We start from the raw sequence: 19,435 nt of genomic DNA, 5'->3' as shown, positions 1-19,435 counted from the left end.
CGGGCTGGCAGTCTGAGGGCGGCAGCAACAGCGCGAGCGGCGGCCCGGCGGCGCGGCGGGCACGGCGGCCCCGTATTGGGGTCACCGGCGGGACGCGCTTCATTACGACTCAGCGGGGGGCGAAGGCGCGCCCCCGGCGCCGACAAGGACGACAAAGGCGGTGGCGGCGGCGTGAGACACGGTACCTGGCTCAGGGTGTCGGCGGACGCGTCGTCATCGACCCACGGCCGTCACCGACCGGGCTCGGTGGGTGCGGGGCGCGGTGTGGATTGTGAATCGTGAGACGGCCGGACAGGGACAGAAACATTGCAACGGGGGAGGGAGGGGACAGACAGCAATTACGGTCACTGGGAGGACAAAGAAACCAACTGATCTCTGATGGTGTTCTTAGCTTAGCTGAAAGCTGAAATCGTTACTGAATCTCAGAGATCAGGGTAGACGGTAATGCGTTTTAGAGAAGTTATCTGTTGCTATGCACGCATAATAACAGAAGAATTTCTTCGAATGGGTTTAGTGTGTTCCGGAGAATTTATGTAGCTTAGGAGGTGCTGTCTCTTGCTGACACAGCTTACTAAATGAGAGCTTAGCGTTGGATGTGATTATAAGCTGACAGTTAAGTAGTTCTTGTCATTACTGAGAAATGAATTAACATGATGCGACTGTTTCGGCAATATGCAGGTGAAGGTAAAGTCATACAACGTGAAAGTCAGGTGAATCCACGCGGTTCCCATATGCACATTTCAAATTAACTGTTAGACCCTGATTTTGGTTCTAGCGCATCGGAACCATTGCATTACAAATTTGCAATGAAAAATCGTTTACCGGAAATGTTGAAAGTTCATAATTTTTCAATACTAGACGGCATGTTTTGCGCTATAACTGTGCGTTTTGATAGAAGCGTTTGAGGGGGCATTAGTTTGGGTGTGGCCGAACTTTTGATTTTTATCTGTCTTATTATTTTGTCGGAGTTGGATATTTGTTTGAACGGCATGTTATGCTGGTGCTGGTTGCGGGTTGTTAGAGCCTTTCTCATGGTTTGCCTTTATTGAACTCAAACCCACCCTACCCTAACCTACCCATACCCTACCTTATTAATAGCACATAGTTACCCTTCTCATACTCGATTAAAGTAACGTACCAAATTTGAGCGCAATCGGCCCAGCCGTTCTTGAGATATAAAACTGGCCCATTGCACGTGCGCACGCGCTAGCTGAGCCTCCAGATGACTTGTGCCAGCTTCCTTTCTAAATTGTCCCCAACGGTGTACAAAATTTGAGCGAAATCGGCCCAGCCGTTCTTAAGATGTATCAGTGGACCCCTCACGTGCGCACGTGCAATCGATGAACCCTACCTGTCACAAATGACCATGCATCGCCAGGTGAGTGCCCTGCCCACCCACAGTCCAAGTTTCAGCGCAATCGGCCCGGTAGCAGCTGAGTTATTCTTAGTACAATAATGTGCTGTTTACTGGTAGGCGCTTATTTTCAGTGTTTTGAATTCCCCTTTGCGGGCGGTGCATTGCAGCCCATGCTTTGATAGTTATTGTCAAAAGTAGTATGGCCTGCCGGCCATAAGCCATCGATCGGATTTTGTCGAAAAATACCTGTAACGTTAACAAAACACGGTCGTATGTTTGAGTCATTTTCACAAAAGTTTGTTGACTTTTCGATAATATTTTGGGTGGATATTGGTCAGAAAAGAATGCTCGTTCCGAATATGTAGGTTTCATAGCGATTGATTTGCGTTTTCAATACGTTTTGATGTTGTAAAGGACATCGCGCTCCGCGCGAATCAAATTTTCAAATTAATTTTTCATTATTAAGGAAATGGTACGGACCATCACTTTTTATTTGCTATGCTCTGATTACACGTACATTTGCCTGCAAAATGGCACCACACCGATTTCATTCCGTCAAGCCGTTTTCCAGCGGCATTGATTTTCCCGTTACAGTGCACGAAATCGGTCATTTTTTCACAACTGGGGGTGCTGTCTTGCACGTGACGCGTGCTATACTATGAAACCATGTCAATACGCTAGGCCCATCTCTCCTCTATCGAGTGGTGTAACCCGCTTCTCGCTGCGACCCTCCGTTGCCGATTTATACAGCCGGGAAGCGGGCGCCGCAGGCCGGTTTTCGCCCGATCTTCGATTTGACCGTTTCCCGTGTTAACCCTATGGCGCACGCGAGCGCGTGCCGACGGCGCACCCCTGGTCCGATCACGCCCAAATTTTAATACAAAGGCCGCCCACGCCCACAGATTTGGCATGCCAAATTTCACGCCGCTACGCGGCGCCTTTCAGGCGCAATAAGACACATAAGTCATGACGGATCACGCACGCACAGACATGTTATAAATCATAATATAGACTAGATGGCCATGTTTGCGCGATAACTGTATGGTATTTAATTGATTTTACGGGTTCTGTAGTGTGTACCAAGTTTGAGACAAATTGGCCCAGCCGTTCTTGAGATAGGAAACTACTCCTTTCCAGGTGTGCACGTGCATTAGCATTTAGCACCCTACATATGATAATGTGTCGTTCGATATGTGCCCGTTGACAGTCCCAAAATTCATCACAATCGGACCGGTAGCGGCTGAGTTATTGCAAGAATAAAATTATTTTATTTACTGGCGAGTTCCCCTGGCGAGAGGTGCCTTCCGCTACCGTTTGTTGTCAAAGGTTCAATAGCCTGTCTGGGCCTGTCTGCCGAAGCCACCGATCCGATTTCGTCGGAAAATACGCGTAACGTTATCAAAACACGGTCGCATGCTTGAGTCATTTTCACAAAAGTTTATTGACTTTTCGATAATATCTTGGGTGGATATTGGTCAGAAAAGAATGCTCTTTCCGAATATGTAGGTTTCATAACGATTGATCATCGTTTTCAATACATTTTGGTGTTGTAAAGGACATCGCGCTCCGTGCAAATCAAATTTTCAAATTAATTTTTCATTATTAAAGAAATGGTACGGATCGTCACTTTTTATTTGCTTTCCTATTATTACACGTACATTTGTCTGCAAAATGATACAGTACCGACTTCATTCCGTCAAGCCGTTTTCCAGCGGCATCGGTTTTCTTCCCACAATGCATGAAATCGGTCATTTTTTTCGCAACTGGGGGTGCTGTCTTGCACGTGGCGCGTGCTATGCCATGAAACTATATCAATACGATAGGCCCATCTCTCCTCTATCCAATGGTGGCCACCCCATCTCCCTGCAGCCTCCCATCGCCGAGTTATAAGCCCGGGAAAGGAGCGCTGCAGGCCCGATTTTCGCCCGATCACGATTTTCGCCGGCCACGTGTTAAGCCTATGGGAGCACCCTTTTGCACGTGCCGACGGCGCACCCCTGGGCTAATCCGTCCCAAATTTTAATACAAAGGCCGCCCACGCCCACAGATTCGGCATGCCAAATTTCACGCCGATACGCGGCGCCTTTCAGGCGCAATAAGACACATAAGTCCTGACAGACGCAGGCACGCACTCACGGACATCTTATAAATCATAATATAGACCCACTGCACGTGCGCACGCGCTAGGTGAGCCTCCAGATGACTTGTGCCAGCCACCTTTCTAAATTGTCCCCAACAGTGAACAAAATTTGAGCGAAATCGGCCCAGCCGTTCTTGAGATGTATAAGTGGACCCCTCACGTGCGCACGTGCAATTGATCCACCCTGCCTGTGACAAACGACCATGCATCGCCAGGTGAGTGCCCCCTCCACCCACAGTCCAAGTTTCAGCGCAATCGGCCCAGTAGTAGCTGAGTTATTCCTAGTACAATAATGTGCTGTTTACTGGTAGGCGCTTATTTTCAGTGTTTGGAATTCCCCTTTGCGGGCGGTGCATTGCAGTCCATGCTTTGAAAGCTATTAACAAAATTTGAATGGCCTGCCGGCCATAAGCCATCGATCGGATTTTGTCGAAAAATACCTGTAACGTTAACGGAACACGGTCGTATGTTTGAGTCATTTTCACCCAAGTTTATTGACTTTTCGATAATATTTTGGGTGGATATTGGTCAGAAAAGAATGCTCTTTCCGAATATGTAGGTTTCATAGCGATTGATTAGCGTTTTCAATACGTTTCGATGTTGTAAAGGACATCGCGCTCCGCGCGAAATAAATTTTCCAATTAATGTTTCGTTATTAAGGAAATGGTACGGATCATCGCTTTTTATCTGCTATCCTCTGATTACACGTACATTTGCCTGCAAAATGGCACCACACCGATTTCATTCCGTCAAGCCGTTTTCCAGCGGCATCGATTTTCCCGTCACAATGCACGAAATCGGTCATTTTTTCACAACCGGGGATGCTGTCTTGCACGTGGCGCGTGCTACACTATGAAACCATATCAATACGCTAGGCCCATCTCTCCTCTATCCATTGGTGGCAACCGCTTTTCGCTGCGTCCACCCATTGCCGAGATATCAAGCCGGAAAGCGAGCCGTGTCGGCCCGATTTTCGGCCGACCGCCGCTCTCGCCGACACCATGCTAGCCCTATGAGAGCGCCCTTTTGCACGTGCCGACGGCGCACCCCTGGTCCGATCACGCCCAAATTTTAATACAAAGGCCGCCCACGCCCACAGATTCGGCATGCCAAATTTCACGCCGATACGCGGCGCCTTTCAGGCGCAATAAGACACATAAGGTCTGACACACGGATGGATGGATGGAGAACGCACGGACGACTTATAAATCATAATATAGACTAGAATACAGGTTTACGCGATAACTGTACGTTTGGATAGATACTGTTGATGGGGCCATTAGTTTGGTTTGTATGTTTATATAAGTAGGGTTGGGTTTGATGGTTACTTTATTTAATTGTATAGTAGGTAGGTATGGCTCTTCGAGGAGCACTACGGATGTAAAAGTTTGGACATTGAATTATTTAAAAAAAACACGCCCGCCCGCCGCCAACCGCAAACGCCGCAAAAATGAAAACGACCGCCTCCAACCGCAAACAACACCGCAAACGGCGCAAAAAAATAAAAAACCGCTGGCATCGCGCGCCCGCCCGCCGCCAACCGCAAACGCTGCAAAAATGAAAACCGCCCGCATCGCACGCCCGCCCGCCGCCAACCGCAAAATCCTCGAAAAAACGGCCGCTCGCCGCCAAACGCTAAAACCGCAAAATGCGCCAAAGGCACGCCCGAAATGCCGACGCAAAAACGCCTAAAAACCGTCCGCATCGCACGCACGCTAACCGCCAACCGAAAACGCCTAAAAATCGCCCGCCCGCCACCAAACACAAACACCGCAAAAAGCGCCCGCTCGCTCCAAACGCAAACACCGTAAAAAGGAAACAAAAAAGCGCCCGCCCGCCCCAAAACGCAAAACGCGCAAAACGCACGCCCGAAACGCCAACGCAAACGTCGCAATAAATTAAAACAAATAAAAAATCGCCCGCCCGCCGCAAACCGCAAAAAACGCAAAAATGCCGCAAACAAATCAAAACCGCCCGCATCGCCCGCCCGCCCGCCGCCAAACTCAAACACCGCCGCAAAAAACCGCCCGCATCGCACGCCTGCCCGCCGCCAATCGCAAAACGCCGCCAAAAAAGCGGCCGCCCGCCGACAAACTCAAACACCAAAAAACGCAAACACCGCCGCAAAAAACCGCCCGCATCGCACGCCTGCCCGCCGCCAACCGCCAAACTCCGCAAAAAAACGGCCGCCCGCCGACAATCGCAATCACCGCAAAAACGCAAACACCGCCGCAAAAAACCGCCCGCATCGCACGCCTGCCCGCCGCCAACCGCAAAACGCCGCAAACGCCGCAATAAAGGAAACCGCCCGCATCGCACGCCCAACCGCCGCCAATCGAAAAAGCCGCAAAAGGCCCTACCCTACCCTACCAATATACATACCCTACCCATACCCTATTCCTACCCAAACCCTACCCTTCCCATACCGTACCCTACCTATACCCGGCATACTCATGCCCTACTCATACTTGACTGAGGAGATTTACCAAATTTGAGTGCTATTGTCCTACCTGTTCTTGAGACATGTATAAATGGGCCCCTGCACGTGCGCACGCGCTTAATAAACTCCAGATGACTTATGTCAGCCACCTGTCTAAATTGTCCCTAGCAGTGTACAAAATTTGATTGATTCGACCCAGGGATTCCTCAGATGTAGAAGCAGACCCCCTCACGTGCGCACGTGCATGAGTCCACCCTACCTGTGACACATGACCCTACATCGCTTGGTGAGTGCCCTACCTGCCGGCAGTCCAAGTTTCAGCGCAATCGGCCCAGAAACGGCTGAGTTATATGCAAGTACAGTTTTCAAGGGTTTGGCGATATCCCTAAGCGGGCGGTGCCCTGTAGCCTATGCCGTGCTGACTGATTGGCAAAAGTTTAATGACATGCCGGCTATAAGCCATCGATCGGATTTCATCGGAAAATATGTCTAACGTTAACAAAACACGGTGGCATGCCTGAGTCATTTTCACGGAAGTTTATTTACTTTTTGATAATATTTTGGGTGGATATTGATCAGAAAAGAATGCGCTATCCGAATATGTGCGTTTCATGGTCAATTTTCAACATTTTCGATACGTTATGATGTTGTAAAGGACAGCGTACTCTGCGCGCATCAAATTTTCAAATTAATTTTACATTATAAAGGAAATGGTAGACATAACCACTTTTTGTTTACCATCATCCATTTTGTCATATATTTACCTAAAAAATGGTACCACACCGATTGCATTCGGTCAAACCGTTTTCAAACGGCACCGATTTTTCCTCCACGAGGCACGAAATCGGTCATTTTTTCACAACAATTGGTCCTGATTTGCACGTGCTGCGCCCAACGTTATAAAACCATATCAATACGCTAGCTTTAGCTCTCTTCTATCGAACCGTGGCAACCGCGTGTCGCTGTGACCACCGGTCGTCAAGATATAAGCCCGGAAAGGAGCACGCTTCGCACCGATTTCGGCCGATATCGCCATTTTTCGCGCCCCGTGCTAAACCAATGGCGAGCGTGCCTCGTGCTCGCGACGCCGCCAGAGACGCACCCCTGGTCGGATCGCACCCAGATTTTAATACGATTGTTCGATTTGACCACGCTTGTCGACTGCCAAATTTCACGCTCCTACATGGCGCCGTTCCGGCGCAAGACACCCAGATGTGGATGACACTTTTCGTTTGTGACACACAGACAACTTCTCTTTTATAATATATCCGACTAGAATACAGGTTTACGCGATAACTGTACGTTTGGATAGATATTGTTGATGGGGCCATTAGTTTGGATGTCAAAACTTGTATGCTTATATAGGTAGGGTTGAGTTTTATAGTTACTTTATTTAATTGTAAGTAGGTAGGTATGGCTTTTCGAGGAGCACTACGGATCCAATAGTTTGGCCATTGAATTGATTAAAAAAAACACGCCCGCCCGCCGCCAACCGCAAACGCCGCAAAAAAATAAAAAACGATCGCCTCCAACCGCAAATAACACCGCAAACGCCGCAAAAAATAAAAACCGTCCGCATCGCGCGCCCGCCCGCCGCCAACCGCAAACGCCGCAAAAATGAACACCGCCCGCATCGCACGCCCGCCCGCCGCCAACCGCGAACGCCTCGAAAAACGGCCACCCGCCGCCAAACACTAAAACCGCAAAATGCGCGAAAGGCACGCCCGACAAACGTCGCAAAAAATAAACAATCGCCCGCCCAACGCAAAAACGCAGAAACTCCGAAAAAACGTCCGCATCGCACGCACGCAAACCGCCAACCGAAAACGCCTAAAAATCGCCCGCCCGCCACCAAACGCAAACACCGCAAAAAAGCGCCCGCTCGCCCCAAACACAAACACCGTAAAAAGGAAACAAAAAGCGCCCGCCCGACCCAAAACGCAAAACGCGCAAAACGCTTGCCCGAAACGCCAACGCAAACGTCGCAATCAATTAAAACAAATAAAAAATTGCCCCCCGTCGCAAACCGCAAAAAACGCAAAAACGCCGCAAACAAATCAAAACCGCCCGCATCGCCCGCCCGCCCGCCGCCAAACATAAACACCGCCGCAAAAAAACCGCCCGCATCGCACGCCTGCCCGCCGCCAGCCGCAAAACGCCGCAAAAAACGGCCGCCCGACGACAAACGCAAACACCGCAAAAACGCAAACACCGCCGCAAAAAAACGCGCGCATCGCACGCCTGCCCGCCGCCAACCGCAAAACGCCGCAAACGCCGCAACAAAGGAAACCGCCCGCATCGCACGCCTAACCGCCGCCAATCGAAAAAGCCGCAAAAGGCCCTACCCTACCCTACCAATATACATAACCTACCCATACCCTAGTCCTACTCATACCCTACCCATACCCTACGTTTACCTTATACTCTACCATACCCAACTTTATCCTACTCTACCCAAACGGCAAACCTACCTCTACCTTATACCTTACCATACCCATACTTTACCATACCCTTCCCATACTCAAACCTATCTCTATCCTATACACTACCCTACCCTACCCATACGTACCCTACCCTACCCTACCCATACGTACCCTACCCTACCCTACCCATACCCTACCCTTGCCATACCGTATCCTACCTATACCCGGCATACTCATGCCCTACTCATACTTGACCGAAGAGTTTTACCAAATTTGAGTGTTATCGTCAGACCTGTTCTTGAGATATGTATAAATGGGCCCCTGCACGTGCGCACGCCCTTAATAAACTCCAGATGACTTATGTCAGCCACCTGTCTAAATTGTCCCCAAAAGTGTACAAAATTTGATTGAAATCGACCCAGGGATTCATCAGATGTAGAAGCAGACCCCCTCTCGTGCGCACGTGCATGAGTCCACCCCACCTGTGACACATGACCCTACATCGCTTGGTGAGTGCCCTGCCTGCCGACAGTCCAAGTTTCAGCGCAATCGGCCCAGAAACGGCTGAGTTATATGCAAGTACAATTTTCAAGGGTTTGCGATATCCCTATGCGGGCGGTGCCTTGTAGCCTATGCCGTGCTGACTGATGGTCAAATGTTAAATGACATGCCGGCTATAAGCCATCGATCGGATTTCATCGGAAAATATGTCTAACGTTAACGAAACACGGTGGCATGCCTGAGTCATTTTCACGGAAGTTTATTGACTTTTTGATAATATTTTGGGTGGATATTGATCAGAAAAGAATGCGCTATCCGAATATGTGTGTTTTATGGTCAATTTTCAACGTTTTCGATACGGTATGATGTTGTAAAGGACAGCGCACTCGGCGCGCATCAAATTTTCAAATAAATTTCTCATTATTAAGGAAGTGGTAGCAACAATCACTTTTTCTTTTCATTCATTGTATCACACGTGCAATTACCTAAAAAATGGTACCACACCGATTTCATTCGGTCAAACCGTTTTCAAACGGCACTGATTTTTCCTCCACGAGGCACGAAATCGGTCATTTTTTTCACAACAATTGGTCCTGATGTGCACGTGACGCGCCCAACGTTATAAAACCACATCAATACGCTAGGCTCATCTCTCCTCTATCGATCGGTGGCAACCGCGTGTCGCTGTGACAACTGGTCGTCAAGATATAGGCCCGGAAGGGAGCACGCGTCGGACCGATTTTGGCCGATATCGCCATTTTTCGCGCCGCGTGCTAAACCAATGGCGAGCGTGCCTCGTGCTCGCGACGCCGCCAGAGACGCACCCCTGGTCGGATCGCACCCAGATTTTAATACCATCGTTCGATTTGACCACGCTTGTCGACTGCCAAATTTCACGCCCCTACATGGCGCCGTTCCGGCGCAAGACACCCAGATGTCGATGACACTTTTCGTTTGTGACACACAGACAACTTCTCTTTTATAATATATCCGACTAGAATACAGGTTTACGCGATAACTGTACGTTTGGATAGATATTGTTGATGGGGCCATTAGTTTGGTTTGTATGTTTATATAAGTAGGGTTGAGTTTGATAGTTACTTTATCTAAATGTATAGTAATGGTAGGTAGGCATGGCTTTTCGAGGAGCACTACGGATCCAAAAGTTTGGACATTGAATTATTAAAGAAAAACACGCCCGCCCGCCGCCAACCGCAAACGCCGCACAATTAAAAAACGACCGCCTCCAACCGCAAACAACACCGCAAACGCCGCAAAAAATAAAAACCGCCCGCATCGCGCGCCCGCCCGCCGCCAACCGCAAACGCCGCAAAAAATGAAAACCGCCCGCCGCCAACCGCAAACGCCTCGAAAAATGAAAACCGCCCGCATCGCGCGCCCGCCCGCCGCCAACCGCAAACGCCGCAAAAATGAAAACCGCCCGCATCGCCCGCCCGATGCGGGCCGTTATTTGCCCGCCGCCAACCGCAAACGCCGCAAAAAAAAAACGACCGCCACCAACCGCAAAACAACACCGCAAACGCCGCAAAAATAAAAACCGCCCGCATCGCGCGCCCGCCCGCCGCCAACCGCAAACGCCGCAAAAAAATGAAAACCGCCCGCATCGCCCGCCCGACCGCCGCCAACCGCAAACGCCTCGAAAAATGAGAATCGCCCGCATCGCCCGCCGCCAACCGCAAATGCCACAACAAATGAAAATCGCCCGCATCGCACGCCCTCCCGCCGCCAATCGGGAACGCCGCAAAAAGCCTTATTCTACCCATATACATATCCTACCCTACCTATACCCTACCTACACCCATACGCTACTCATAGGCTCTATTCCCACCTTATTCTAGTGCACTCCTATAACAACCAGCAAGTCGTAACACAACATACATACGGTTTTAACATCAGCGCTGTAAACTACTCTAATTGTATTCTATCACATTCGTTTGTTCAATATCATGGATATTATTGATGCTTTAAATGGTGAAAGGTTGTTCTCTTGAAGATTGCCAAGTAGGTAATCGAGTGCCCATACCTACCCAATAAGTGCGGCTCGCATAGCCACCCAAACATTCCTTTTTACTCGCTAGATGGCAGGAGTGTCATGCGCCTGAATGGACGCTGTGCCGCAGTGCCGCGTCTGCCGTATCACCGCCTGAATGCACACTGTACCGCAATACTGTCTCTAGGGCATATGCACACATACAGATGGACACGTTTGTTTTGAAATTATTTTTGTTTTAAGTGTGATTTGTGCAAATATAACCAATGTATTATCACGTAATGCTTCCTTTTGTACAGTTTTGGGCTTTTTATAGTTTGGTGGGTTTCAAAACATTGTTTACCTTCACAGCACCACAACGATTGCAAATAAAAAAGACATTGAGGAAACTGTATGAATTCGTAGAAAATAGGCCCCTCTTCAATTCATCATGATTTAATACTTACCACTCACCGTTAGCTTTGTGTGGCTATTAGTAGCATCCACAGCCCGCCGCGTGGAGGCTGCCACATCGGACTGCATTTCTTTTTTACAGGAGAAATCCCGACAGGTAGTGCAAAGCTCACCGATGCCTGCGGGTAAACAACCTGAGCTCGTCGTCGTTGTCGTGGTTGTCGCCATCGCCGTCGTGGGCACGGCTAGTCATCGAGCACCTCACCGTACACCACGTTACGGGTGGCGCCCTGGCTGCCGGCCGGCAGGGCGAAGCGCAGGTCGGCGGCTCGGCCGACGCGCGAGGCCGCCACGTAAAGCTGTCCGTGGCTAAAAACGGGCTCGTCTAAAAAGACGGCCACCCGTCCCAGCGTCTGGCCCTGCGCCTTGTTGATCGTCAGGGCGAAGGCCGGGCGCACTGGAAACTGGCAGCGCGTCCAGCGAAACGGAAACACGCCGTCCGGTGGCTGCAGCGGCAGCCGAGGGATCAGCACCCGCCGGCCGGCGTGCTTCCCGCAGGCGATGGTGGCCTCCAGCAGACGGGGGCTGAGGATGCGTCCGGCGATGAGGCGCGTCCCATTGCAGAGGCCGTCGGTGGCGGCCAGGTTCCGCAACAGCACCAGCGGCATTCCTGGCTTGAGGGCCAGGTCGTGCGCCGGCAGGCCGGGAGCACCGATGGTGTTGAGGTACTCCACCGGTACCGGCAGCTCGTCCTCCGCCTCCTCCTCCAGGCTGTCGGCGCTCAGGAGGTGCACCTCCTCGCCGGGAAAGAGCGCCGTGACGGCCGCGTTGATTGCGTCCACTCGGGTGTTGCGCGGCGCCAGCACGGCACGCGACGCCATCCACTGGTGGTCGTCGTGGTGGTCGGCGAGCCCGTCGAACACCCAGTCGATGACGGCGGTGACGTCGGCGTCCATGGTCAGCGCAGGAGGCAGCTGGACAAAGCCGTCCTCCGGCCCGGGTAGACGGCCGTCGCCCAGCTGGAGCAGCCAGTCGGCGAACGCCTCCAGCTCCGCGCCGTCCTCGCCGCCGGCCAGGCGCGCGCGCATGTTGGTGCGCAGCTGGGCCACTACAAAGTGGCGCCACAGCGGCGACCGGCGCAGACAGGCGCCAGCCACCGCGGCGCGTGATCCGTGCCTGCCAAACGGGGAGCGAGCCAAATGTCACACTTTTGCTGTCGAAACTTTTTAGTTGTCTGAAAGTTGCTGAAAATGTTCTAGCGATCTATAATAAGACTATAAGCATATAAACCATTTCTCTAAATGAACACTTAGATTCTTTTGTTGGCATTTCATGATATTGATTAACATTTTTTTCAACGCACAACTGAAATATGCTATATGAATACACACTGTGTTGATGGGTTATTATCGACTGATGATAGCCTTATAAGCAATTTAGCAACTTTATTCTCATTAATTACTAACTTCTTTTTCGATGATTTAATAAAGCGAATATTAGCCGAAGCTCACATGACTGCTCTTAATATCAGTCCCCGTTAACACAGACATTGCTCAGTTTGAGATGTACACACACACACACACATGGACAAAACAGCAATGCTCACCTGATGACAGGCAGTATCTGACGGAAATCACCGCCGAGGACGACCACCTTGCCGCCGAACGGCTCGTCCTCTCCGGTGACGTCGCGTAGCGTTCTGTCGAACGCCTCAAGCAGGTGACGGTGCGCCATGGGCGCCTCGTCGCAGACGATAACGGCCGTCCTCCGAATCAGATCGGCCAGCGGGCTCTGGGCGGCGATGGCGCAGGTTGACGTGGCCTCGGGGTTGAGCGGCGCCTTAAAGCGCGAGTGGAATGTGCGCCCACCTTCCAGCAGCGTCGCGGCGATGCCGCTGTATGCCACGGCGAGCGCCACCATTCCACGCGCGCGCACCGCCGCCAGCAGCATATTAAACAGGAAAGTCTTGCCGGTGCCGCCGGCGGCGTCGACGAAGACGGCCAGCGGTCGGTGCTCGTCGACGGCCGCCAGCACCCGGTCAAAGATGTCCCGCTGGGACGGCAGCAGGACGGGCAGCTGGGCGGCTAGCTGGTCCTGCAGCTCGGCGTCGTCGTGCTCCATCTCCTCCTGGATGAGGCGCGGCAGGTGTCGCCGCTCGGCGTCGGCGTGCTCCAGGTCGGCGGCCAGCGCGCGCTGCTCGGCGGTGGGCACCGGCAGGCCGAACTCGTCCAGCTGCTTGCCGGCCTGCTGGAGCTGCTCCTCCAGCTGCAGCAGCACCAGCGTCGCCTGCAGGTCGTCCGGCAGACCGGCGTGCCGCCGCGCGAAATCCTCTGCCATGTCGTTCAGGTGCCGCTCGAAGAGCTGCATCGGAGCGGCTGGCGTGCAAAAGAGCAGGATGACGCCGAACAGGCGTCGCAGCTGGGCGGGCATCTGCGCGTGGGCGGCGTCACGCATGGTGGCCTCCCACTCGCGGTCCTCAAGGAGGAGGCCTCTGACCGCGCACGCCTCCCGGTAGGTGGCGCACAGCACGCCAGCGACCGTGCGCAAATCCTCAAAGGAGGCAGCGCCCGGCACATGGTGCAGGAGGACTCGCAGGTAGAATACCTCGCCGTGCCGAGGTGACAGGTACACCACCCGGCCGATGGCCTCCGTCGCCTGCTGCTGCCGTCTCTTCCGCCAGACTTTCTGGCCGACCTGCCAGGTGTAGCCGGACGGGAAGTCCGGGTAGAGCAGCTGCCGGCACTGGGGGTCGGTGGCGGCCGAGTCGCGGTTGTACTCGAGCCAGGCGGTGAGCTGGGTGCGCCGGGCGGCCTCGATGGCCTGCTGCTCACCGCCGGGCTCGAAGTACACCAGCTGCTGGTTGGGCAGGTGCACCTGCAGCGTCACCACGGTCGGCTGCTGGCGGCTGATGGGCTCCTCGAATAGGCGCCAGCAGGCTTCGCTGGCGCCAATCGAGCGGAGATCTTGGTACGCGGCGATCTCGTCGTCAAGGCCGACCAGGGCGTCGGCACGCACCATCTGCCGGTCGGGGCCCTTGTATATATACCTGAAAACATCGACGAACTGTTAGACAATCCAATATGCACGCTAGCTCGAGGTGCGAAAGAACTTGGATAGCTGAATTCATGTCACAGGAGCAGGCGGGAAAACATTGGCTCCGTTTGGGTTACACTGAATCAACGTGAATTACATGGGTGATCAGCTGGATCAACAGTTAGCCGGGGTCGAAGTTTGGATTAAATTGGGTTGAATGGGTCATACATTCCCTCAGCATGTGTCAGAACAATCGTTCGGGTCCGATTCACAATAAGACACTTTGCAGCTCTCGATAAAATCAAACTCTAATTTTAATCTGACATGAATAGGACTTATAGATACATGCATCATTTGAATGATGCGTTTGCTGCATCCCATCAAGACGCGCGCATCAAAAGACGCTTTGAATTAAAACGATGTGACATTCTGAACAGGCACACTACACTCTCAGTATATTTACCTGAAGAGGTATTTAACGGACTGCACGCTGCAGCAGACCTCGACGTTGACGTGCGCGTCGAAGCGGAGGGACAGGTACGGCGAATGCGGCACCACCCACTGGCTGGTGATGAGCCGGCCGTCGCGCGCCGTCTCATGTCCCCCGTCTGCTGCAGCCCGTCGCCGGTACACGGGGTACGGGCAATCGTCCCGCCACTCCGTGACGGCCGCGTACGGCTTGGGGAAACCCTTGTCGCAGCGGCCGTTTATGATGCAGGCCGGGGCTGGCCGCATGGTGTTGCACGGCCGGTGCACCATCGACCGCACGACGATGGCGTGGAGCCGCCGCGCCTGGTCCGACTGCGTCGGGTCGGGCAGTTCGGCCGAGATGACGGCGTCGACGTCGTCGGCGGTCCGCGGCCGATCCTCCTGACGGACTATCAGTAGGATGTGGCTGTGGGGCAGCCCTGAAAACAACACGCAGACGCTTGTCAAAACAGTACAGCCACCCGAGAGCGGCACAATGGTGCAGTGCAATGCTTCATTGATATCGCCGGAATTGCGCGTCAATTGATCTTGGTGCCGATTTAGCCGTTCAGTTTTTGCCGGCGTAATAAAGGGGTAGACTGTACCGCACAACACGCGTGCATTGCGGAACATGCGTCGGTAAAAATTCGCACCGTTTATATTCTGGGCTGCCGGCGACTGGCCAAAACATGACAATTAGCCATTAAGATATCATTGTGTGATAGTTGAACGACAACAAATAGAAACAAAGCCTACAGCCGTGGGTATAGGCAAACAATGTCAGATTCGTACCGCCGTTAACTCCCTGGTGGAGGGAGAGGGTGTTTTTGGCCACATGTGTCAGTTTTTTTTGCAAGTGTAAGGAAAACCGCGGCGCGTAGCGCTGCGAAACCTGGTATCACTTATGACACATCAATTTCGCATCGTGTGTAAAAAAATTGACCCCAGGCCACATAACGTCAGGTCACCAGGTCAAGTTACCATACCTCTGGAAAATTTGTGGCTCGGTCATTCCTACAATATACATCCCAGAAGTTTGAGACTCGGCTATTGCATGAAGGGATCAACGTACCAACAATTTGTACCTATATCTCGAAATTTTGATATCGGTGACCTATAAGGTCAGGTAAATTTTGTGACCTCGCCATTATAAGTCAATGGTATAAAATTGCAATGCTCTTCTTTTGGTCGAAAACACTCTCAAACATCGGGACACAGGTGAACATGACACACTGAACCGGAATATTTCAGTGACCTCAGCCATGACCTGATCATCAAAGAATGACCTGTATGATTCTCAAAGATCTTAAAGAGTATCTATTGCATTCACCGCGTCTTACAACACTGCTTAGGTACTTTCCGATAAAATCTGGTGTAGCCAAAACGCCCCCCCCCCCACCTCTATGGCGAATTTGGTTGAGAGACCAACCCGGGCGCCGTTTAAATAGTGTGTAAAAGAAGCAGATTTTGCTTAGGCTTACCGCGCTTCTGGAATTCGATGACCATCAAGATAGCCACGCATCGTCCGAAGATGCCACGCTTGGTCAGCTCATCCAGAAGGACGCGCAGCTTCTGGCCGAACACGCGCGCCACCAGGTCTGGCCGCGACTGGGCGTCCTGGCCGGGCAACAGCGCCGCGCGGATCTCGGGCCAGTCCGGGTTGCACGTGAATGTGATGAAGTATGTCGGCCTCCCGAGAGCCCGGACGATCGCCATGGCGTCCATGTAGCTGCAAAACGAAACATTGATGACAATCAATATCAATTTGTCTCTTGACTTTGAGGGGTAGATACGTGGATACCTCGCTCGGCTACCGATTGTACATATATTAGTCAAATGTGATGCATTTACAGCATGTTACCGCGGTAGCGGCATATGCATCAAACCGTCATCACTGCATTAATAGCCGTTTTCACGACGGCTATCTGGTACGCATTTGGTGCAGATTAGATACAGATTTGGTAAAAGTAGCTCAATGTCCTTGTTAAAAGTTATTAGTTTAAGCTGCACAGATACTTATATACCTCATTTTGCCAAGTTAACAGACATTGTTTTCGATTAAAACACTGACATAAATTCATGATCCGAAAAAAATATTGAAAAGAGATTCGCTCATGATCACTATGGATAGGGCAAAACTCACCGGCGCTGGTAAAAGCGCGGACCTCCTGTGAAACTGGCCGGCAGAATGATGCGCCGACCCAGCCGCTGCTCGCCTTCGCGCTGCTCGGCGAGCGCGTCCGCCGGAAGCGCGTCCTCCAAGCGCTGATACAGGTCGGCGCGGATAGCCTGCTGGTTGCGTGCTGCCCACAGGAGTCGCTGCGTCTCGACGCGCGCGAACGCCATGCAGACGTACTCTTGGAGCAGACGCGCGCCGCGCAGGAGGGTGTCGTCCATCCCGGGTCGCTCTTGAAGGCGGTACGCGTAGTACTGCGTCAGCGTGAGCTGCCCGTACACGCCGCGGGCGTTGGGCACCGCGTGCCGCAGGCCGGGCTGCCAGCCGTCGGTGCCGAAGGGCAGCAGGAGGACGTAGTGGAGGGCCTCAAAGGCGCGGTGGGTCTCGTTGATCGTCTGCAGCGCCGGGCCGTCAGCACCGGCCCGACGCCGCAGAACAATGTCCTGATGGACGGGCTCGTCGCCGATGAGCACGGCCACCTCCCTGAACCCCTCGGCAGGGTTGTAGCGCCGGCGGTGCTGGTCGGCCGGGCGGGCCTCGGCGCTGATGACCAGCTGCTGCTGGTCCACCTGGTCCTCGGGCAGCTCGGAGGCCAGGATGAAATCCTGCACGTAAGGGTTTACCTCGCGTAACAGGAGTTGCAGGTCCTCCAGCAGTGTCAGGAGGCGCTGCCGCACCGCCGGGCTGGTGGCTCGCGGCAGCGGCACGTGGCCGAGCCGCATGGCCGCCTCCGTCGCCGGGTCTGCGCAGGCCGGGTCGTTCACATAAATTTGGGCGAACGATGGCTCGTGGCCGTCGCCAGCCTCCAGCGGGCCGATCCGGTGGTAGAGGCGGCCCTGGATCACGACGGACGGCGCGTAGCCACCGTCCGCCGGCCGCACCTCCCGCGTCGTCATTGAGGCGAGACTGAGCGCCGTGTTCAAGCGGCGGGAGTGCTCTCGGAAAGTGCGGGCCAGCAGGTCGTCCTCCGTCCACAGGCGCCGCAGGAGAGCCGGTGGCGCCGGCACGGGCTCCAGCCGCACCTTGCCGGCCTGGCAGCACAGAGTGGCGCGCTCCGACGGCCAGCGCAGTGCGCCACAGTGCTCGCAGTTGATGTTCCGTTGCCCCAAGTCCTGGACAGCGACCTGCTGCCGGCCACTTAGCACTGCCTCGGCATCGCAGGCGGACCGGTTGCCGCGCTCACGCGCCGCCCTCCGCCGCCGCGCCGCCGCCGCCGCGTCGGCAGCACGCCTTGCCGCGCGCTCCTCCTCCTGCAGGTCGGCACGACGCTGACGCTGCCGTTCTACGTCCCGCTGTCGCTCGGCCTCCCGCTCCTCCTCCTGCAGGTCGGCACGACGCTGACGCTGCCGTTCTACGTCCCGCTGTCGCTCGGCCTCCCGCTCCTCCTCTGGCAGGTCGGCGCGGCGCTGACGCTGCCGTTCTACGTCCCGCTGTCGCTCGGCTTCCCGCTCCTCCTCCTGCAGGTCGGCACGACGCTGACGCTGCTGTTCTACGTTCAGCAGATGCACCGCTTCCCGCTCTGCATCATCAATCGCGGCGCGGCGCTGACGCTGCCTCTCCCGAGCGGCCTCCCGCTCGGCCTCCGCCTGCTCCCCGTCAGAGTCATCGACGGCGCCGTCCGCCACGTCCTGGGCGGGACGGTCCGCCGCCGCCTCCCCCCGCTCGGCGGCACGCTCGGCGGCCAGGCGCAGAGCCTCGGCCTCACGCTGGGCCTGCCGCAGGCGCTCACGACGCCGCCGCTGGGCGGCCGCGTTCCGCTCACGGGCAGCTTGGCCCGCGCGCCCAGGCATTCACGAAACGCTCTCACACCACACAATTCAACACGAAACACTCCTTCACACAACACTGCACAATAAATAACGCTATATACAAAGGCATTCTCATGGTGGTAGGAAACAACGGGAGCTGTCACGGATAATACCGTCTACACCGGTTTTCACTGAAGGACGCGAAATGTAAACAAAATATTTCAAAGCGGCAAATGCGCATAATACGTCTAAATATGAAATAAAAAGATATGTATATTGTTGCATTCCATTCGTTATTTTTACTCAAGCATCCTCTGAATCAGATGAGTTATGCTATTTACCCACTGGTTCCTCTTAATTAAGTAATTTGTTTGCGTTCACTGCTTATGGCGTTTATCGATCCCCCAGGCAGAATAACCGCAATGGTTATGCATTAACAGCGTTAATGTGACAATCATTTAGTATTTTTATTTAAAAAAGAATTATTGTCTATTATAACGAAGTGCGATCCACTTTTATTTATTTATTTTATACCATCATTAGTGTGATAAGCGTTTTAATATTATAACATAAGCATTTAGTATCGTTTAAATCTTCTTATTTTTGCGGCATAAGGGGCGCAGGGGTAGGGACTCAATCCACCTGACAGTATCTGAGCCCTACGAGACAGACGGTCACTTTTTGATGTGTAGTGTAAGGGACTGGCTATACTATAGGTATGTACATTTTCTGCGTGCGCTGTGGC

General features: G+C 53.2%; 1 protein-coding gene across 1 annotated transcript; it reads right to left on the bottom strand.

Moving 5' to 3' along the window:
* Nucleotides 1-11,510: 11,510 nt before the first annotated feature.
* LOC122379683 lies at nt 11,511-18,732 on the bottom strand. The gene is made up of 5 exons (XM_043362079.1): nt 16,910-18,732; nt 16,248-16,495; nt 14,762-15,206; nt 12,872-14,311; nt 11,511-12,441 (listed from the first exon to the last, which is right to left on the bottom strand). Exons 1-5 carry the CDS (start codon nt 18,730-18,732, stop codon nt 11,511-11,513), a joined length of 4,887 nt encoding a protein of 1,628 aa, XP_043218014.1.
* Between the last annotated feature and the right edge of the window lie 703 nt (nt 18,733-19,435).

This window comes from Amphibalanus amphitrite, unplaced genomic scaffold, assembly GCF_019059575.1.
Source record: "Amphibalanus amphitrite isolate SeventyFive unplaced genomic scaffold, NRLGWU_Aamphi_draft 000082F_arrow, whole genome shotgun sequence".
NCBI classification, from domain to species: domain Eukaryota; kingdom Metazoa; phylum Arthropoda; class Thecostraca; order Balanomorpha; family Balanidae; genus Amphibalanus; species Amphibalanus amphitrite.
Note: the sequence above shows the minus strand (reverse complement) of the source record. Positions and strands in the feature narration are given on the sequence as shown.